This window comes from Pezoporus occidentalis, unplaced genomic scaffold (assembly GCF_034315485.1).
Source record: "Pezoporus occidentalis ecotype Australia unplaced genomic scaffold, CSIRO_AGI_Poc_V1 ctg79, whole genome shotgun sequence".
NCBI lineage: Eukaryota > Metazoa > Chordata > Aves > Psittaciformes > Psittacidae > Pezoporus > Pezoporus occidentalis.
The window spans coordinates 688,196-710,169 of NW_026916147.1; the positions used below are offsets into that span (position 1 = coordinate 688,196).

The following is a 21,974-nucleotide window of genomic DNA, read 5'->3' on the forward strand; positions in this document are numbered from 1 at the left end:
CATTTGCCTCAGCATAAGATGGCAAAATACCCACTCATGCATGGGATTTGGGCTTGGCCTTGTATTTGGCATGTGGGGGAGCATAAGTTTGTTGCAACAGGTTGAAATGGTGACTGCTCACAGTGCAGTAGAGAAGCCCCCTCTCTGAGAACCCACCGATCAGAGAGCTTTGTGGTCTCCTCAGTTACATAGAAAGAACCAGAATGACCAGAGACTGAAGAAGGAAAATAAAGTATGGGCACAAGCACAGTCCCTTGGAGATCATGCAGAAGGGATTAGCTTTGCAGAGAAAGGCAGCTAGCTCTTAGATGCAGGCACTTCCAGTGTTAAGGCTGCTAATATATATGTGTGCTAACATAAATGATTTCCACCTCTACTGAAACTGCTGGGAAGTTCACTTGGCACAATGAGTTTACTTGGCCAAGTTTCCCCTGTCAACAAGGTTTTGCCAAACAGAGTAGTGGGGGCTGTATAGGAGGCAATAGGTCTCCTCTTCCTCCCTCCTGCCCTGCCTCCTGCAGGCTGTGCATAGGGTTCCTGACCTTGTTCTAAGAGTGAGCAGGTGTCCCAGCACCCTCTGAGTCTCTGCCAGGCTCGTACCACTCTGAAGGTGCTGGTGAGCTGCTGCACAGCAGCCTCAGATGTGGGGTCACCAAAAGGAGCTATTGTGTATCTAGTGAGTCCTTGCTTTAAAAGCATCTTATAAAAGCATGAAGCATCTTTTAAAACCTTATGGAGAGTGGATTGCTTTTCAGTCCTATGCAAAACACCCAGAGAGTAGACTAATTTCTGCAAATACTTTAGTCTGAATTGAGTAGGGAAGAGCTGATTCTCTTGGTGCTACGTTTAGTGAGACTTATCCAGAACAGAACTAGCTCCTCTTTTCTCTCTGGCAGTCACTTGTGTTTTGACAGAGTGGTGCCATCAGTCACTTTAAGTGATCCAGTGATCACCCTTTCAGCCTTAATCTGCTGGAGTTGCAAGGCTGTAGTTTCTACCCATGTCATCAGTCAGTCTGTTTCCTCATCAGGCTTGTCCCCACCTTTTTCCATGCCCACACACTCCTTGCAAAGGTACTTCTGCCTTTTGAAGTATGTGAAGAGCTGCAAGTTGCAAGCTGATACATTTTGGTGTTCCAAGCAGAGGTTTGTATTAAAATAGAGGATCTGCATGGATAATATAACATACAGTGTATGTGAAATCACAAAGTAAGGGTGTGTTGAAGATTCATGGCATGTTCAGACAGCCAGAACAAGTAAGTTCAAGAATTAATTTCACATCTTCTATGAAAACAGCAGCAGCTTGCCAAACATCGACCACATATGAATCCTTTCTGGGGAAAAACCAAGAGCATCCCAGGGATTATGGCAGGAAGGAAGAATCAAAAATAACTCAGTAGCTGTGCAACTCAGTCTCTTGGACCAAACAGAAAGGGACAGCTGCCTGGGGCAAAGGTTTCTGCAGCCAGAAGTTTCACAGTGGCCACTAGACTATGTTCTTCAGACTTCAGTGCTTAATTTGGGAGTAATGAGGTCAGTTTGATCTGTTTGTTTTGTTTTGTTGTTTTGGTTTGTTTTTTTTTTTTTTCTGGCACACAAGTGGCCTACTTTATAAAGTTCAAATGTGCAAGTAATAAGCAAATAATTCTTCACCACAAATATCATGAACTATGTTGTTTTTATGACAGAATAGAAGATGTAAACAGATTTTATGACATGTTAACTAAACACAAAAGCACAATTCAGTGCTTTCAGTGGATTTACATTACTAAAACATAGGTACATATGCTCTATTCAGGATGCCTTGGCAAAACATTGCTAGCTTTTGACCCATGTTAAACCCAGCAAAACAGTATTAGATCTCATGCTGTATTAATTTAGAGTGGGAAAAGCAGCCTTTTTATTGACTCGTACAACCCTATATTCCAGTGAGTCCTTTTTTTTTTTTTTTTTTAAGCATCTGTGTCTAGTGCTTAGAGCTGGAGGAGGATTCGTCTCAGAGTGCACAGGTTGTGTAACAACAAGCTTCTGACCTGAAATTTCAGCTCTGAGCATATCCCAAACACCTGGACTCCAGCACCCTGCTCCCACGCACCATTTCAAGGCAGCTCCAGGCAGTGTTTTGCAGTTCTCGGTTTTGTCAGGGGAGCATAGGGTATTAATATCCCGCCTTGTGCTTTGTAGAGCACTCAGCATGATGTGAGGCTATTGTATCGCTGTCCTCTGCTTCTTTCTGACTCTCCCTGGTTCATTTATATAATGAATTAGGGATGCAAAAAGATTATAAATTGTTTAAATGTAGCACATTACAACATCATTCATAATATGATATTATCTGAGTGAATAATATGCTGTTGTTTACATCGTTTGACATTGCTGTCTATGCTGACCAGTAAGGATGAATATTTTTCACTTATTTCACTTCTGCACACTAGTATGAATCCACTAAAAAAAACCTCAGAGAAAAAAAACAACCAAAAGCTGCAAACAACTCCTGTTTCCCAGACTGCCAGCAGCAGGGCTCCTCAATGTTACATCTGCAGATGCACTGTTCTTTCTAGCACACATTTTGAGCTGGGTACTTTCTGCTCCTCAGCTCCCAAGCAGACTGGGGATCAGTTCCTTCTATTTGCTTCTGCTGCAGCAGCAACAAAACAGCCCCACTCTGCTTCTCTCCTGCACAGCAACAGAAGAAACAACAGAGCCAACAGCAGCCCCTAGCTGGCTGCCTTTCTATCAGGAGGCTGTGTGCAGCTTGGGTAAGTTCTTGAACGCGGTTTATATAACTGTTTTAATGTCACAGGGCTTTTGCTTTGCGTCTGCCTGTGGAGAACTCCCCCTTCTGTACGTAGGTCGAGGCAAGCAGAGAGTCAGTTCCCAGCTAGGCAGGGAAGGCAGATCTGTCTGCTGTGGATAACTGGAGTGAGCACAGTGGGAGCGTGGTGGTGACTGCTGATGTGTCTTAAATTTGGGCACCTGGGAGAAATGCAGGGATGTGCTTGTTGGGGGCTTTTCTGCGCTACAGAAAAGGTTGGGCCAGGTTGCTGAGGTTTGGGTTGTTTGCTGGCAGCTTTGAGCCACTAAATTCATGTGGGAATACAAGGAGGAGGCAAAGGCAGAACACAGTAACAGAAACCTCCAAGGCCTTACACACCAAGATACTGAACTTTCATACAAGACAGGTGATCCTATTTGCATATCAGAAAAGTCAGCATCTGACATGCTAATACCTTTGTGCGCAGAGAATGTGGAGGTTTCTGCCACACATTCCAGGCAGTGTGCTTATGTGCCTCAAAGGAACCTGAGTAACAGGGTGTCGACTTGGAAAATTCCCATCAGACCAGTCTAACCAGCTGCAGCTCAAGAGACACACTGGGCTCCCATGACTGGATGGGGGACTGCGATCCAGAAGTGGGACAACCATGTTCCCATGTTCTGCTTGCTCTCTAAGCCCCCTGCCCTGCAGCTCTTCTGGGAGGCCCTTGCCTCTTTCCTTTGGGCTGGAGAGGCTTGAAATGTTGTTTCTCTTGCCTTCCTCACATTTCTGAGTACTCCAAGGGTGAAAAGGTGTATGACAGCAGCAGGAGCACCTGGCTTGGAGAGAGAAGGAGCAAAGCTGGGCCTGGGTTCCCACCTGATCCCACCAGAGCCTGGTCCTTGTTTTTAACTCTGCCTCTCCTGATGGCCCTGCCCAGAAGATTGCTCACTCCCTCACCCCACTGTCACCAGTTGTTCATTGAATGCTTTCTTAATCTTGAAATGCAGTGACTCATCTTCTTGCACTAGCTTCTGCTCATTAATATGTTTTGAGTACTTCACCTCTGCCATTATTGTTACTTTCTTCCATCACACCATTTGCTAAACAAATATATCTTCCTCCAAACTTTTCTAGGTGAATTCTTTTCCCCTTCACTGTCTAGGTTAAGGATGGAGCAAAGATGTAGGAGAAATGGAGGCTCTTACTCCTCTCTTGTATGGGATGTAAAGTTCTGCTTAATGATCTTTATGCAGGTGTTGAAGCATTGTTTCTGCCTTGTCAAGCACAGAAGGGCCTTTCTGTGGCAAAAGTATAGCATTTAGTAATTCTCAGCCCTATATTTATTAGGCCAGGTTTATCAGGAAGGTCTGTAACAAAGCATGTACTTCAGCTAGACCCAGCTGCTCCGTGGTGCATGTAGAGCGATTTGTGCCCACCCCACCCTGAACTACTGACCTGCGCGTGGGACCTGTGGGCTCCCCGCACCGCAGCCACCATGGGTAGCACAGCTGTGGAGACTAGACAAACCACTTCCTATTTTCCCTGTGCAGAGAAAACAAGTATTTGTGCTTTCATCTGGGCAGCTAGTCCCATTGCAGGGCCAACCGAATAAACACACATCTTGCACTTGCAGCATGCGAAACCATGCTTTCTTCCAAAAACTTTGCTCGAGAAATACACAAAAGGAAAAATCTCCAAAGTAGAAACCGACTGGAGAAGGAGAGAGCGAAAAGGATACCTTGTTACCCATTGGGGTCCACTCTGTTTCCAGTTCTCCTGTATGGTTTAGGTGTCTTCCCTGCTGGAGAACTGCTTCTCACCCTCACATATTCTAGGAAGGAGAACTCAGTTCTGACTCCATTTCCCCCCATAATATTTCACTTATGGAGAAATAAATTTAAAATTATACTTGGTAAGAGCAGGGTGTTGGAGGATCCAGGCCATATCACTGATTTGCAGTGGGCTGCCGCTGTCACCTTTGTCCATAAAGGACCTGATGGCAGAAGCTCTGTGGCCAGTCTCATCTGGTGTTTTGTCTCTATTTTGCCTTCTGCTGGAGTGGCACTTCTCTTAGCATAACAGGTGCTTTGGGACATTGCAGGCAGAATAGCTCCTGACACTGTCAGCAGTGCAAGGGTAAAACATCTCAGAGACTGCTCTTCCTGAACACTGGAGGGTCCATGTTTTCTGGCAGTGAGGTCAGTTTATCAATGCCATAATCCGTGTCTGCTCACAGCAGCTCGCTCTAACTTCCTGAACTGAGCGTTGTCATTAAAAACATGCCGAGCATGCCTTTGGAGGAACATAATAATAATGTTGTTTATAGAATAAAACTAAATCATGAAATAAAACCAATCAGGTTTGGTGAAATCAGTCACCATGGGGATAATGTAAATTACAGCAGATACAGCTAGATGGTGCCTTGCCAGAGGTGCTGGCGCTGTGTTTGCAGACAAAATAAGCCAGCATGTGAACACTGAGGTGACATCTAGACTAAGTGTCTCTAAGAGAATGCTCTGGGGCAGCCAGCTGTTGCCATGGCCAGACTGTCAGTAGCCATATGAACATTGACAGGCTCTGGCACAGCAGCTGGAGGAATTCAGTGGGCTTTGGCAAGCGACAGTAGTGTCTGTTCTCCTGGTAACCCAACAGCTGAAAGGCGCTCTGACAGTCATCTGAACTGGACCAGAGGACTGGGATGACAGCAAACTGTAGTAAGTCTCAGCAGACAGGGGTGATTTCCAGACAGCTCATGAGGTCAAGGTGTTCAGCAAGATGTTTCCCTTCACAGAGATGAGTCCTGCTTTGCTGCACACAGGCCCACTCCTGATGTCTCCTGCACAGATACAGTTTGGGTGAAGATGGCCCATGCACCCTCTAGACCCTCTCCTGGTGTAAACTGCCTAGGGAACAGTGGCTATTTCAAGAGGAGGGTGGAGCTGACAGTGTAGTTAACTGTTACAGAGCATGTTTAACTGCCCTTCCAGCGCATTTTTCTTGACTGGGAGCTCTTAGGCAGATGTGTTACATTTCTGTACAGGCCGGTGGCACCATGCTCTGCAGGGCATCTGACATGGTGGTGCAGAAACAGGGCAAGCACCAAACTTGCCTTTTTAAATGGACATAGAGCAGGTGGGCACAAGAATCCCAGTGAAAAGCAACTCACTCCACAGCCAGCAGCACCCACGCGGGCTGCAGCACCGGCGTCCACGGGTGTCTACACAGAGCTGGTTCCGGGGCTATGTGGAGATATCTGCCTCGTCTCCCTGCAGGCCCGCAGCGTGCCGGGGCCACTGACACACACAGAGGAAACAGCCTCGTGGCGCACGCCCGTGTTGCGGGGGTTTGTGGGGCGGCACAGGAGGAAGTCTGAGCGTGCGCCGCGGGTGCGAGTCCCCACCGCACCAGCCACCCGGGAGAGCCACAGGCCGAGCCTGGCCGTGCTGGGCCCTGCCTCCGGCCCCGGTACCACCGTGGGGCGCGGCCCCACCCCGCTCCGCCCTTTGCGCCGGCCGGTGGCGGGGCCAATGTCGGAGGGCGGAGCGACCGGCGCACCTGGGCGGCATCGCCCCGCCCTCTCCGCCTCAGCCTCTGCCGCGGGCGCTTCTTCGCTCCCGAGCCGTGGCGGTGGCGTCCGCAGCGCGAGCGCCCCCGACCCCGGTCGGGGTGGGGATAGCGCCGGGCTCCTCAGAGGAGAAGGCAGCGGCGTCGGCGGCGGCCGGTTTCCTCGGCGCTCTCCCCCTCCCGATCGGCGCGGCCCCGCCTGCAGCCGCTCGCCTCCGGGTGGGCGCTGAGCTCCAGCGGAGCGATGTCGGCGCGGCGGCGGCAGCGTAGGGCGGCCGCCGAGGAGGCGGAGAAGGAAGAAGAGGCTGTGGAGGAGGGCAGTGATAAGGTGAGGGCGCACGGCCGGGGCCGTTGGGGTAGGTGTGCGGGTGGGGGCCGGGAAACGGAACTGCCGTCGCCTTCCCGCTCCTCAACGCACGGCTGGGCCCACCGGGAGCAGGGGCGGGGGACGGCAGCGCCAAGCGGCCTCAGCACCCGGTGCGCAGCGGTGAGGGGCCCACGCGTATACTGCCCCACTGCCACCTTCCCCGAGACTGGAATGGGAGCGTCCGGTGCCGCCGGGCTATGCCCTGCCAGGGCGCGTGTTGTAGTTCACCCCTGGCAGGGGTCGCTGGGTGTCGGCGTTGAACCTCAGCCCGGAACGAAGTACCAGGCAGCTGCCCTATCACCACCAACCCCGAGGCTGGATGGGGAGGAGAGTCGAAAAACAAGGTTAGAAATAATGGGTTGAGATAACACCAGTTTAAAGGAAAATATAGTAATAATAATTGTAATGGAAAGGGAAACAGCAAAAGGGTGAGAGAAATAAAACCCAAGGAAGACGAGTGATGCACAGTACTGTTGCTCACCACCTGCTGACCAACACCCAAACCAAGCAGCCCCTCCTGGCCAGCTCCCCCCAGTTTATACACAGCATGACGTGCTGTGCTATGGAATACCCCTTTGGCTAGTTCAGGTCGGATGTTCTGTCTCTGCTCCCTGTCAGCTTTTTATGCCACTCAGTGGCAGAGCATGACAGACTGAAAAATCCTTGACTTAGTATGAAAACTACTCAGCAAGAACTAAAACTTCAGTGTGTTATCAGTATTATTCTCATACTAAATCTAAAGCACAGCACTGCACCAGCTACTAAGAAGAAAATTAACTCTGTCCCAGCCAAAACCAGGACACTGGGACAGGCAAAGAGTGTGCTTCAGTGTGGTTGGGCCAGTGTGGCCACATGGAAACAAGCAGGGAATAGTGATCTGCTCTGGTTAAAGGGTGTGTCAGCACTGCCCCAGCAACTGATTCTGTTTTATGGCCTTTTAATTGATAGCATTCATCTCTGGCCCAGAAAGGACTTTCAGTATGGCATTTCTGCAAAGGCAGGAAGTTTTCAAAATGCTAAGTCTATGCATCAGGTTCATTACAGTGGCAAAACAGCCACAGTGCTGTTCTTTTGTTTGTGTGGAGTTCAGGCTTATCCCTACAAAAGCTAAGAACATCACAGTTGCTAATCGTCTGAATAAAATGAAAGAGATGCTCGCATTTGGCAACTGGAATTAAAAAGGAAAAAAAGCCAACAAGCTTTTTGATTGCTAAATTGAGTTTGCAATACATGGTGGAGGGCTCCTGAATCTGTGATCGTTTAAACCTGCATGGATGCTGAAATTGCAGAGTGTGTAGTCTGCCTTGGGCTTTGTGACAAGGAACTGGAAAGTGAAACTCAATAGTCAGGTTCTATTCCGCACTTTGGTTGCATGAACTCAAGGCTAATGAACTTGAAAATTTGTAGTACTACTCTGCGTTGAGGGCTGCCATCACAAAAGGTAACGTTTAGGCTGTAGCTGTGCAGAGAGTGTTTCTCTGTAGATGAGAATTAACTTTTAAACTTGTTTTCTTGTTGCGGTGTGCTCAAAATTCTGGTTTTCTGTGGAGTTGTTCAGATTTGCTTTATTGTATAGCCTGAGTTAATTTCTGAGGTGCACAGTGAGCTGCCTTCAAAGAATCCTTCCCATCTAAAGCCTCTGCTCTCCAGATCTCAGAAGGGTGGGCCTAAAACTTGCTAATACTATTTGTTTATCTGCATGATTTCCAAAGAGAAAAACTCTGTGCCCACTGTGCTTTTACTTTAGCTGCTTGACAGCCTAGTGTTTCACCCAGTTTCAGATGATGTTGAATGGAACGGACGCTGCTGCTGTGCTAGGATGTTGATTACTGATGTATGTCAATATGTATACATTTGTGATGATCGCTTGAACTGATAGATATGGAAACCCTTTTCCACATCACAGAAGACTTTTCAATGGATTATTTGGGGAACTTTACTTGTTCCCATTACAGTCCAACTTATCTGTGATGTGCACAGCACTGGTAAGCCTTGTTACTGCTCACAAGCAACAATAAGGATTGTTTTCCCATATTAAGCTGTCCTTAGTGCCTTAGGTGACTGTAAAAATAAACAGCATTTTGTACTGAATTTTCAATAGGTGGGTCACAATAGTTTGGGTCTCTGTTTTGAATATGAGTACGCAGGTAATGTCTGCTGTAGGTGATCTGATGAGAAGCATCTGGTTATCTGGATTCACAGATGCCACATTATAGGCCTTCCTAGATGGTTATCTTTCTGCTCTACTTCTTGCCTGACCTTCACAACAAGTGGATAGTTTATTGTCCACTGGTGTAGTAACTGCATATTTAGAGCCCAAACTTGTTATTTCGTTCATAACTTCTCAGGATAGCCACGGTGCAGTGGGTTTCCAGTGCTTCCTAGTACACAGCTCAGGAACATCTCCCTCTCACTCTGCTTGTAATGAAGGAGAAAACATGTTTGTCTCCTTTCATATGGTAATTGCTTTGTGCTGCTTCTGCTGTTGTTGACCCTATTAATACAGTCTTCCAGATACGTAAAGGTGATGTGCTTTAGAGCACCTTGTTTGGCAAACTGGAGGAGTGCTCTGTGTTTGCTGAAGAAATTCATGAATACTAAATGTTTGCAGGGGTTTATCTTCTGTACTTTTAGTCCTGTTTTCAGTATGTAATCTGATACTCTTCATGTTATGCTTACTATGTCTATAGATGCTCATTTCCTACTGACTTTAAGTAAGGCTGGGTTTTGGGGTTTTTTCTCATCTGCAGGTGGTTTTTTTTTTACCACTAACTGGAACCAATTGATAGCCATTTCTATGTGCATATGATTTCAAATAAAAGTTAACTTCATTGGGTTTATATGAAGGAATATCGCATGCTCTTAATGAAGCTTCTCCCTGAAGTTTCCAGGCTCTGCAAGTCTGGATGCTGAACAAGTCTGGCTCAAAAAGCTAGTGAGCAACTGACTTTTTTGTGAAGTTCCCATGAACATGCCTTTGCCCTGTATGGTCTCACAGTTCCATGAGTCTGTTGTTTCTGTGGCATACAGAAGTGATTTTATTTTTTTTTTTTTTGGTTGCCCCTTTCTTACTTGCCGCTGCTTGCCCTGGACCCTTCCAGTATCTGAAGGGGGGCTATAGGGATGCTGGGAAGGGACTCTTCATTAGGGACTGTAGTGACAGGACAAGGGGTAACGGGTTAAAACTTAAACAGGGGAAGTTTAGATTGGATATAAGACAGAAGTTCTTTCCTGTTAGGGTGGTGAGGCACTGGAATGGGTTGCCCAGGGAGGTTGTGAATGCTCCATCCCTGTCAGTGTTCAAGGCCAGGTTGGATGAGGCCTTGGGTGATATGATTTAGCGTAAGGTGTCCCCGCCCACGGCAGGGGGTTTGGAACTAGATGATCTTAAGGTCCTTTCCAACCCTAACGATTCTATGACACTGTTTTCCTAAGAATGTCTTGTCAGTGCCTCCATACACACTCTGCGGCCCTTGGGAGCAAGACAAATGATTTGGCATTCAAATACTTAATATGTATAAGTCAGTTAAAATTTTACAGATTGATCTCTCTGTGTTCACACTTCTTTTAAAGTTCCAATTGTTTGCATTCTTTACTAAATACAAATGGCACTGTTTTCAGATACCGTCATGGTTTTTTTTTTAAGTATCCTGGAAGTAATCACACGGTTATTAGCCTTTGTGCTGTGCAGAGTTGTCAGAGTAGGATGGGAAGGGGGCAGTGGAATCGTGTTGCATTGCTGGTCATGGGAACAAGGGACTGTGTGCCTAAGGTCATTGTTAATTATTTGTAACTTAAAAAAGCCTGGAATTCCTGACCACTGTTTTTCCTTTGCTATTGAAAAAGCTGCTTCTGTTCCATGAGACAGCCCTTCCAGGGAATCAATTGCTAGATAAGTCACTCAGACCTGTGAAACTGGATTTGGGACTTGAGTCTTTGATGCCTGAAACCTCCCAGACCTGCTTGGAGGTAAATGGCAGTATGGGTTATGGTGGAACAATGGAGTCTATCATGGATCACTTAGTTACTTCATTTGACTTCCTTCTTTTGGAATACCCAGAAAATGGACATACTTAATTTTCACAGAGAAGTCTGACCTCTAATCTATCTGCTGCAAGCATGGTAATAATGAGAGCTGAGTATTTCCAAGCCTCTGTTTTCGTGGAAGTGATGGTGAATGTGGTGGAAGTGGTAGGTTTCAGTCTTGGATTCGGTGTGTGCAGTTCTCTTATTTGTGTTTCTGCATATGTCAGGCTTTAACAGATCGGAAAAAAAGTTTTCATTATTCAGTATCTTCTGACACTTTGATATCTTGACTTTAGAGGAAGGTATCAAGGTACATCTAATTAGGTATGCTGTGATGTGGTCTAAACTATTGACTTCATTGTAAAGCTTATGAGAGATACTGTGGAAAGGTCAAAGCTGGAGGCGAAAACTTACTTTAAGTAACACTTGCACAGGTCAAATGACAATAATTCTTTTGCTTGCTAACTTTTTTTCCTATTATTCTTTCTTACAAGCTATTGGAAAATGTCTTTGTTTTCTCATTTGCTTTTCATGTAGATGGTGTATTTTCCAGGAAAAACATATTTGCTGTCTACTTGGGAATTCCTTAGTGTGTCCTGGAAAAAATGCAGTACATGCAAAACATTGCAAGTGCTTTTGTAACTATAGTAATTCTGTGTGTGGTTCAATTGGCACGTGTTAATTGTAGTGGAGAGCATGTGGTACAAAACAGCAATTCAGATGCGTATATCCTTTTAGGTGATGAATGATGAATGATTGACCTGTATATTTTTTTTCTACATGACACAGGGCTATATTCTGGTAGGTGTTATAAAGTAGCCAGCAAGCAGAAATCCACATAGAAGCTTAATTTGTGGCAAGATGTCACATCTTGAACTCCTGTTAGGGAGGCTCAAGCTTCTGACTGTTTGAGTTTCTCCTTTGTATGGCCGAGTATTTATGGTCTTACACAGAATATTTAGCTTAGGGATGAAAGTTTAAAGAATACCAAAATTAAAACAGAACCGTATAACTAAATAAACCTTTGTCTTGGGGTACTTTGGAAGTGATGAAAACTGCTGAGCATAGTAGTGTTTCAGATAGATGTTTTTACCCTGTGCTGAGCTGATTGTAACGTGTGAATTACTGTCATGTTTGCTTTTTAGGCCTGCATCACCTCACCCTTGTTGGACTTGTATTATATGAAGTGATCAAATAGGTTCTCTGTTCATGTCCCTTCAAATGAAGGGAAGAAAGCAATGACCTTATTGCAAAATCTGTCCATTGTAGACACTTGGGATATGAATCAAGGAGACAAGAGTAGCACACCTTCTGCGTGTAAAAGGCTCTGTCACCTGCAGTTTGTGAACGCTAGAACAAAATGGAAACACCTTGGACCAAATATTCAATTTGGAGTTGGGGTTGAAAAATGTCTTATTTGCTTATGACAGTACAACTTCTGCTGTTTTCAATTAACCTTTGAAAACCTTATGAATACCTGCTCATGGTATGAGACCCATGGCATTTCAGTTAATACACCTCACAGGCCCTTGTTGTTACTGTGTGTTCAGCTTGGCCAAATCCCAGACCTGAAGAGAAGGAGAAGGAAGGGCCACTTGGTTTTATACTGAACTCCAAAGCTGCTTCTACCCCAGGGTAAGCTGAAGTAGCAAGACTCTTGACTTTTCTATTTTCTGAGGGCTTTGATAATGATTAACTTAGTATTTCCTCTCAAAATGATTTTCATTATTTGTGGGTATAAACTGGAATGTTTATAATCAATCATATAAAATAAGTAAGGCAATAATCAGCAAGAAAAACTTGCCCCCCAGTGATGGGATTCGCTAAGCACTTCATGATGCAGTAGACAAATAACTAGCTGTTAGTGAGCAACTTCCTCTGTGGCTTCTGCCTTTGCAAATTAGATGCCTTATTCAGGAAATGGTTGTTGCCATTATAGCAATTAAATGGAAAATGAAGTGTTCAAGGTCATTTTTGAGTTATGTTACAAAGGGAAATTGAAGATAGTTGGGGGGCTGTCTCCCACAGGTTGTTGTAATGATGCAAAGCTAAAAAATTTGCAAATGCAAGTTCTATGCAACTTGCAGTTTGCACCAGCCAAGCTCCCAGTATCAGCAGTATGAAGCATGAGCTACTGAAAAACACACTGGATAAATAGCAACCCTTTTTCAAGGTGTTCAAATAGTCTGAAAAATGCCATATGCCCCTGTGAATTCAGATGTTGAAAGTGCAGATCTGCAATACTACTTCTAATGAAATGCATAAGTAACAGTTGTGTCTTAAATATCAGAGGAATATGCATTCAGATATTAATTTTTAATTTCTATTTTTTTTCTTGTGTTTTTTTTTGGGGGGGGGGGTGTGTGTTTGTTTGTTTGTTTTTCTTGTTTAAACACTTTTTGAGCATGGAAACATGTTCTGCAATACCAAAATGCCTAAAATGGAACAAAAAGGTTCGGGGGTGTTCTTAGTTACAAGTGCTTAAACGAGAGGACATCTCTGCCATGTGCAAGCAGGGATTAATATTAAAGAAGCTAAAGCATGATCTTAGGGCCAGGATTAATGCCCATAATCTGCACAATGAGTAGTATCTTCTATAACTGTACAGGGTTTGCTGTACTCCAGTGTAGGTCACAGTCACTGGAATATGGCTTTGGAAGAGATCTGTGATCCCCACCCCCATTGTATCAACAGTTGACTTCCTAAGCTGTGGTACAACACTATGAGAAATATCTCTGAATAGCAACATTGCAAGCACAGTAATTTTTAATTTATTTTTGTGCTTTTTCAGATATTCTACAGACTTTCTGAAGTCTGGACCACAGTTAGCATATCTGCATTTTTTGACTTGTGTCCTGGTTTTGGCTTAGACAGAGTTATTTTTCTTCACAGTAGCTGGCACAGTGCTGTGTTTTCAATTTAGTTTGAGAATAATATCGATAACTGAATAATATCGATAACACTGAAATTTTAGTTCTTGCTGAGTAGTGTTTATATTAAGTCAAGGACTTTTCAGTCTCTCATACTCTGCCATTGAGGAGGGGCACAAGATGCTGGGAGGGAGCAGAGACCGGTCACCTGACCTGAACTAGTCAGAGAGGTATTCCATACCACAGCACATTATGCCCAGTATATAAACTGGGGGAAGTTACCTGGGACTGATTGCTGCCTGGGTTGGGCTGGGTATTGGTCAGCAGGTAATGAGCAAATTTATTATGCACTGCGCTTGTTTATTGGTTCTTTTTTCCTTTCTCCTTAGTTTTATATTTCCCTCCTTGTTATTTCCCTCATCACTATTATTATTAGTAGTATTATATTGTACTTCATTTTAGTTATTAAACTGTTCCTATCTCAGCCCAAGGGTTTTACTTGCTTTTGATTTTCCTCCCCATCCCACCTGGGGAGAGGAAAAGGGGCATGGCATGGGTGAGCAAGTGGCTAAGTGATACTGAGTTGCCATCTGGGTTTAAACCATGACAACTTGTATTAATTGTAGACAATATCTGTCTAATAATTATTCAGCTGTGGGGTTCCAAGGAATGGGGAAAGTATTGACCATGTTTTTCAAAGAAGCAAGTGATGTAAAACCCATGCAAGAATATAATTTTGGGCATGTGTGTGATATATAAAGTGAATGAGAAAAACACAGGTCTAACATTAAAAAATATAATTGCTCTTCTTTTGCTCCCTGTTTCACTTGTGCATGTGTATAGTGCCAGCTCACGATCTCGGGTTCTAACAAGAGAAAAACACCTTTAAAATAAAAGGGATGTTGTTTTCCCTCGGACTAGGGCCCCTGGAAAGAGCGCCGGTGTGTGTGGAGTCTGGGGTGCAGCCCTGCGCAGCGGGGAGGGCTCTCCTGCAGCACCCTGGTCAGCTCCTGGTCGTCCAGGGCAGCTCGGGACCCCCGTCTTCCCCATGACCGCGACAGAGCTGCACCTGTCATATAGGCTTAGACCTTGACTTTGGACATTGAGGTTTGCACAGCCTTATCTTCTCCACCTGTGTTCTTTACAAAGGTCAGTCACTGAGAACACTGGAGTGTAACTCCCTGGCAAAGACCAACAGATGAAGAGGAAAAGGTGATAGCCTATAAAGAGAGTAATATGGAGTGGTTGGGATTGTAGGCCACCTTAATTCTGTCATGCCTTATGGATGGGGCAAGAAGGAGGACATACCTCTGCTGTCTTCCAAAATGCCAAAGATACTCAGAAAAAAAGAAAAAAATAATATTGTTGAGGAAAAGTAGGAAAGAAAAGCAGTCATATTTGTGGAAATAGATTAAGGACAAAAACCCCTGAGATCTGTGATAAGAAAGTTGAAAAGAGTGGGAAACTGAGAAATAGCAGTATAGGGGTGGTGAAAAAAGTTCTCAAGCACAGTCAGAGTTCCCAGAGCTGTTGAGAACTGGTGAACCTGAGGTAGCAGGGCAGGCTTGAAGCTGTTTGGGACTGTAAGGAGGTGAGATAGGTCAGGGAGGTCAGGAGGAAGTTCAGGTCTCGAGAGAGCCGGACACTGAGCTAGAGGCAGCTCTCTTCCTTATTGCTGCACCAGGGCAGAGTGCAGCCTTCTGACTCTCTGGAGTTGGGGTGTTTGTAACATTAGACCAAGTGAAGTAAATTTTGTGAAATCATCAGCACCTTTAGTGTTGGCTTTAAGTGAGGGGGAAAATAGTCTTGACAGTCTACTCTGATGGTGGCAGTTTGTTATTGTCACCAAAAAATGTGCTGCCTATTTTCCATTTGAGTTAGATACACAGTCTGTATAGATTATGTCTTCCTGAGTGGTCATTAGTGAATACGGGAGAAATAGCTGCAGTGTTGGTGTCGTACAAGAAATTATTCTGAGTAAGACTCTGTAGGACACTTGGTCACTTCACAGTTTGGTTTTGGGTTATTCTTTTTGAGCTGGAGGGTTCAAGTCCTCATGTGTGTTTGTATGTATGAGATTGTGCCAGCAATCCCTTTTCATTGTACAAAGGGACTATTTTTCAAGCATTCCATGTAATTTTTTTTTGTTTCTTAATGTAACATTAAACCACCAAGAAACCCTTCTCCTTATTCCATAAAAGGTTAGTTTGAGATGTAAGTGACAGAATGTTTTGGAGAGATGGAGATTTCTGTTAAACTCATGTGTTCTGTGTCAGCTGTAACATTTCTGGAAAAATATATCCTCATGCTTTCTCTATGTGGGCTGTAAAAGTGCCAAGAATGTGAAGGTTCTTGAGCACAGTAGGTAATGTCACAACATCTGAGTCCTGGTCTTCTTATAAATATTTATTGGGATATACTTGTCTCCTAAAACATCTGCAGTTTCACTAGTATACCACTGCTCTCTTTTTAAAAGGTAATGTAAATATTACTGGTTCCTAAAGCAATGTTTTTGACTCTGAGTAATGTTTCCTGACATAATAATTGATGACCTTGGGTGTTTGCCTTTTTTCTTTCCTTCATAGGAAGAGGATTTGGAAAAAAGGCTTTGTGAGTTGGATCTTAGAAGTGATTTAGATGTTCCCGATATTCCTCCACCAACAGACAGCACTCCAGAAATCTTCAAAAGGGCTTTGTCAGGCTTGTCTGCCAGGTATAGTGAAACCAACAGCTCTCAAATTTAATAGTCCTGGCTAAAATTCTTACAGATTATGTTGCAGTTTTAATTTTTACAGGTTGTTCTGCAGTTTTAAATTTCATATGATGTGCATATAAATTCAAGATTACATTTTTACTGAATATATCATTGATTCATTTATGCTTTGACAGTTCCTTCAGTGTAGTATTTTTTGCCTATACCAGAAGACTGTTCACTGCGTACATTTCTAAGTACGCTGCTGCAATGTTTAGCTACAGTTTACATAAAGATTTGTTGGTACTCAGTCTAAGCATTGCAATAAAATGGGCTAAAGAATAATATTTGTTTTTGATATCCAGAGTAACTAATTCTGGGGGTTATAATAAACTGATTTCCTATATTCAAGGTTAAGGGTGGTGGCATTTGTGTATGAATGAAAAGGAAAGAAGTGTAAATTCTCTGGGTGAGCTTTACTAGCTTTTTCTGGCAGCATTTACACTTCTGAATATTTTTTATTTATAGGTAAGTATGACATAGCTTTTATTTTCATACCTTTTGAAACAATTTTTTTTTTTCCTACCATCTCTTTCCAAACCTAGGTTTCTGCCTTCAAGCCCTGTTCAAAGGAGCTTAAGGGCTAGCAAATGCAGGGGAAGGTGTATGTGCATAGATAGATAGATAATTGTGGGGATCTGCTTATTCACAGAGGAATAATAAAGTTCCTAGTATAATTTTTTTATGCAGTCCCTTTTACAACATTTGATCAGTCAAACCATTTGGAGGTGGCAATTCACATCACATTTTTTCAGTAATGCAATGTAAGTTGTAAGGAGCCAAGCAATATCAAATATATATTTTAGATGCGCTTTAGATATTGCAAGAGTTGGAAGAAGGGCCTCTAATCCAGACTGTGATTAAAAACTTCCAAGACCTTACATAAAACCTGATCTCCAGGAAGTATCTCCAATAGCAGTGTGAAACTACTTTTTTTTCACTTGCTCCTTTTCTAATCCATTGTCTGCTTGTGTTGTGATGTCTGGGACCTGTAAACAAATTTATTGTTCCCAGGTTTCAAAAAGCATATTTCTAAATTGCACCAGCTGTAGGCAGAATATGGCATTCTCTACCACCATCATGGTGCAAGGAGTGTCTAATTCCTGTCACTTTCAGACTTCACCTGCCATGTTAAATGCTGCGGAAGTCTTAGGTCTCCAAATCAGACTTGTTCCAAAAGGCGCTTGCATGGTCGTACCCCAAAGCAAGCAACAAACAAAACCTTTCTTGTTTCACATGCTTGAAATTCTTTATTGGAGTGTTTGCAGAAAGGTGCACAAAAGTTTGAGTGCAAAATTAAATTCTTGGTGCTTCATGAATGCTAGATTCAAAATTACATGCTAATTTAGTTGTGAAATAATGGCCTTCAGAGGAATCTATACCTTTCCAGCAGAGAGTTAGGATACATCTTGTCAGGTGGCTTCCTACATTGTGGAGCCTGTCAACATCTTCAAGATACTATATGATATTTTAAAGTTATTCATAAGGGAAGTTAAATTCCCTTAAGGGACCCTTGCTTATTATAGATATGCCACTAGGAGCTAGCTGCTACTTTATAGCCCACGCCATAGAGGAATGTAAAGCATCTGTTGAAATAAAGCCTGTTGTGCCTTTCTTCTGATACTTAAGACAAATCCAGTTAGTGGGTTTAGCCACCATTAACCTGCCAGTGAATAACATCTTTGAAAATCAAATTAATATAGTTGAAGTTTACATTAAAACTGGAGTATGATGCAGAACTAAGAGTGTCCCATGAATCACCTGATGCAGCAATGAAACACAAGGCTACTAGAAAGCAAAATATTAGAAAGTATTTCTTTAAGTGGTAGTAGGGTTTCATGTTTAGAAGTAACTTGTGATTAGATGGTTCAGTGTAACTTTAGAGGCAAAATTCTTGAAGGGAAAAACAGGCAAAAGAGGAGAATACTGAAAAAGGAGTAGGAACAATAAAATACATACTATTGCTGACGAGAAACATTTTCATGGCAGAGTGGAGCATATGATGAGGGTTTTAATTAATATTTTTATTTAACTGGGTTCTTGATTTTTCCTGGTAGAGGCCTTTGGGGGCAGGGGGTAGAGCTGTGGTGGTTTGGAAAATAACATTTTGGTTACTCTAGAAATTGCACCAAAAAAAACCAACAAAACAACCAAAAGCCCAACATCATCATCAAAGACTTCCCAGTTGTTTGGGTTTTGTTTGTCCTTTTTTTAAAGGAACATTTACTTTTGCAAAGAAGGCATTCTGCACCTCAAATAATGCTGTTCAGTTTTGGGCCTCTCTCTACAAAAAAGACAATAAGGTGCTGGAGTCTGTCCAAAGAGCAATGAAACTGGTGAACAGTGTCTAGAAAGCTGCCTGGTGGAAAAGGACCTTGGGGTGTTGGTTGACAGAGAGCTGAATATGGGCCAGCAGTATGCCCAGGTGGCCAAGAAGGCCAAGAGCATCCTGTCCTGTATCAGAACTAGTGTGGCCAGCAGGACTAGGGTAGTCATCATCTCCCTGTTCTCAGCACTGGTGAGGCCACAGTTTTGAGACCCTCACTACAAGAAAGGCCTTGAGGTGCTGAAGTCTGTCCAAAGAAGAGCAATAAAGCTGGTGAAGGGTCTAGGGTACAAGTCCCGTGAGGAATGGCTGAGGGAACTGGGTTGTTTAGCCTGGAGAAAAGGAGGTTCACGGGAGACCTTATCGCTCTCTATAGCTACCTAAAAAGTGGTTGTAGTGAGGTGGGTGTTGGTCTTTTCTCCCAAGTAATAAGCAATAGGACAAGAGGAAATGGCCTCAAGCTGCACCAGGGGAGTTTTAGATTGGATATTAGCAAAAATTTCTTCTCAGAAAGGATTGACAAGCCCTGGAACAGGCTGCCCAGGGAAGTGGCCGAGTAACCATCCCTGGAGGTATGTAAAAGACGTGTAGCTGTGGCATTTAGGGACATGGTTTAGTGGTGGACCTGTCAGTGCTGGAATAATGGTTGGGCTTGATGTTGATCTTAAAGATCTTTTCCAACCTAAATGATTCTGTGATTTTATGGCAACAGGGATTTCTATTCCGCTTTCCTTAGGTAAACTTTTGCAGCTGCAAGTGGCTATGAGAGCAAAGATGTACAGCTACTTTGATCCATCGCCCCTTATTGTCACATGTTTTTCTGTGCTGGTTCCAGCACTCACAAGAGCACAGGACTGCTTTCAAAAGATAACCCTCTACCTGGAAAAATAGCTACTTTGCTGCTACGGAAAGTTGGTGATTGCCTGTTTGGTTTCTGTTGGAATTTTGTTGTGTTTTTGTTTGTTTTTTTTTTTTTTTTTTGTTATTACTCTCGGAATTGTGTCCTTTTTACCTGCAGCCTTTCTTTCACATGTAAGCTTTTACATGACTGGGCCCTTATCAATCTTGCTGATTATGTGTTGCTTCTTGAGGGTCATGATGTGTTTTTATAGCAGCTTCAGCATGGGGTTGATCCATTTAATTGCAAGTGACATTTTGGGGGGAAGCATGGAGGAAGAAGAAAGGTGGCTAACTTGAATTTCTTTTACTGTGTATTCTGGCTAGTTGGATAGTTGGTTGATTCTGTGTTTCCTGTTTTATTAAACACTGTCTAATAATACACTGTATATTAGAAACAGAAACGCTGTTTCTAATACAACTTAATCTTCAGTGAGTAAAGGAAATGGCATTTATTTTTATTTATAACTGCTTGCTTTTTATTACCCTTTTTTTTTTTTTTTCATAGATGGAAAAATTGGTGGATTCGTGGAATTCTCAGTCTAGCTATGATTTCTGGTTTTTTTCTGGTCATATACCTGGGATCGTTTATGCTGATGCTTCTGGTAAGTTTGTTTAAATACATTCTGCCATGCAAGTGTTACTTGGTTTCTTATACATTGTGCGTAACAGAACTGGAAGCAAACCACACAGGTAATTCAAAGCATTTGTCTCTTACTTGTGTAAATGTAAATACTTCTTAAAAACACTGGACATATTCACAACTGGGTGTTGTTGATAAAGCATTTCTTATATACTGTAATTCATTTGGCTTTTTTAAGTAGGAATTAAAGTAACTTTAAGAAGTTGAGTGATTGTTGCCTTAAAGTTTAACAAACTGCTGTAATCCAGTTCCTTGTGCAGTTCACATCACCTACTGTTATATTCTTTGAGGTTTGTTTTAAGAAAGTAATCCCCCCACACACACCAAAAACAAGCAAAAAATCAAAACCAAAACAAAATAAAAATCGAAACAAAAATCAAAACAAAACTCAAAAAAACAAAACCACAAGAATTTCATTTCTGAAGCTGAGGAAAGGGGGCAGCTCTGGTCTGCTGTCTGTGACCAGCACTGAATGCCTTTGCACGGGCATGCAATTGAGCCCCCCTCAATTCTTTATGGGGCTGCCTTGTGGCTTTTGGTTTATCTGTAGAATGGAGGTAGGTCCTTTTCCAAGGCACACAGATAAAGTGAATTTTTAGGTGATGAAGTTAAATAATAATACCTATGCATATCTGGTCAGCATTTACTAATTCTTTCCATCATTGCTGATGTTTTTATTGCATAATGGCTTTACTATCTTTGCCAGTCATGGCAAGTAAAAGGCAGGAAATGTGGCTTCTAAAACACTGAAATTGGTACTTCTGGGTAACTACTTTGATTTTTGAGTCTAAATTTGTTAGCTGTCAAAATGTGGTTTTGCTTTTTTCATGGCCTCCTGTGAAACACCTTTTGGATTGTATTCATAGAATCATTTCCATCAAGGTTGAAAAAGACCTTTAAGATCATCAAGTCCAACTCTAAACCCAGCACTGCCAAGTCTGCCACTAAACCATGTCCCTAAGTGCCACATCTGCATGTCTTTTACATATCTCCAGGGATGGTGACTCAGCCACTTCCCTGGGCAGCCTGTTCCAATGTTTGCAACCCTTTTTGAGAAGCAGTTGTTCCTAATAGCTAATCTAAACCTCCCCTGGCATAGCTTAACGCCATTTCCTCTTGTCCTATTGCTTGTTTCTTGGGAAAAGAGACATAAATCCACCTTGCTGCAACCACCTTTCAGCTAGCTGTAGAGAGAGATATGGTCTCAGGTGAATGATGTAACAAGCTAGTAATTCATTGTTTTATTGGTGGTGGATTTTCTTTATTGTATGTGAAGAAACAACAAAAAAAGCCTCTTTAAAATGTAGGTGGTTGTAGAGAGGTATTTTTTTCCTTCCTTTCATAATCTGTTACACTTCAGAATGATGATAAATAACAAAAGGGAACTAATCAATTTGCAGTGTAATTCATTGTATTAGTGGTATACCCTTGAGACTGCAATCATGAGCAAAGTTACCAAGCGATGAATCAGAAAGTAATTAAAGTTACTATAGAGTAACTGGAATAGAGTTCTTCCTCTGTTGTAACGTAAAATGAAAGCTGTCTTCTTAATATAATGAACTGTTCATAGAGTTGACATTTGATACTATGTCTCGAAGAATGGAGGGGAAAAAACAGTTTTGTTAATTATTTCATTTCACTAGAATCAAATAGTTTGCATTTAAACAAAAGTTTATCCAAATATTGAGACAGAAAATACCCAGAAATTTGTAGGAAGGGTAATCCAGTGAAGTTTGGAGAACAAGCCCTGAGATTGCTCTGAGAAGTTGAGG

The 21,974-nt window shown here is 42.9% G+C and overlaps 1 protein-coding gene across 2 annotated transcripts in view; it reads left to right on the plus strand.

Annotated features, from left to right (window-relative positions):
* Positions 1 to 6,488: 6,488 nt before the first annotated feature.
* CDS1 (CDP-diacylglycerol synthase 1) overlaps positions 6,489 to 21,974 on the plus strand; it is a 33,724-nt gene continuing 18,238 nt past the window's right edge. For both annotated transcript variants that reach the window (XR_009961587.1, XM_062602774.1), the window contains exons 1-3: positions 6,489 to 6,649; positions 16,170 to 16,297; positions 20,068 to 20,164. Coding sequence is in view for 1 of the 2 variants with exons in the window: in XM_062602774.1 (XP_062458758.1) it covers positions 6,566 to 6,649; positions 16,170 to 16,297; positions 20,068 to 20,164 (309 nt within the window). In the remaining variant the exon portion in view is untranslated. The remainder of the gene's footprint in view (positions 6,650 to 16,169; positions 16,298 to 20,067; positions 20,165 to 21,974) is intronic.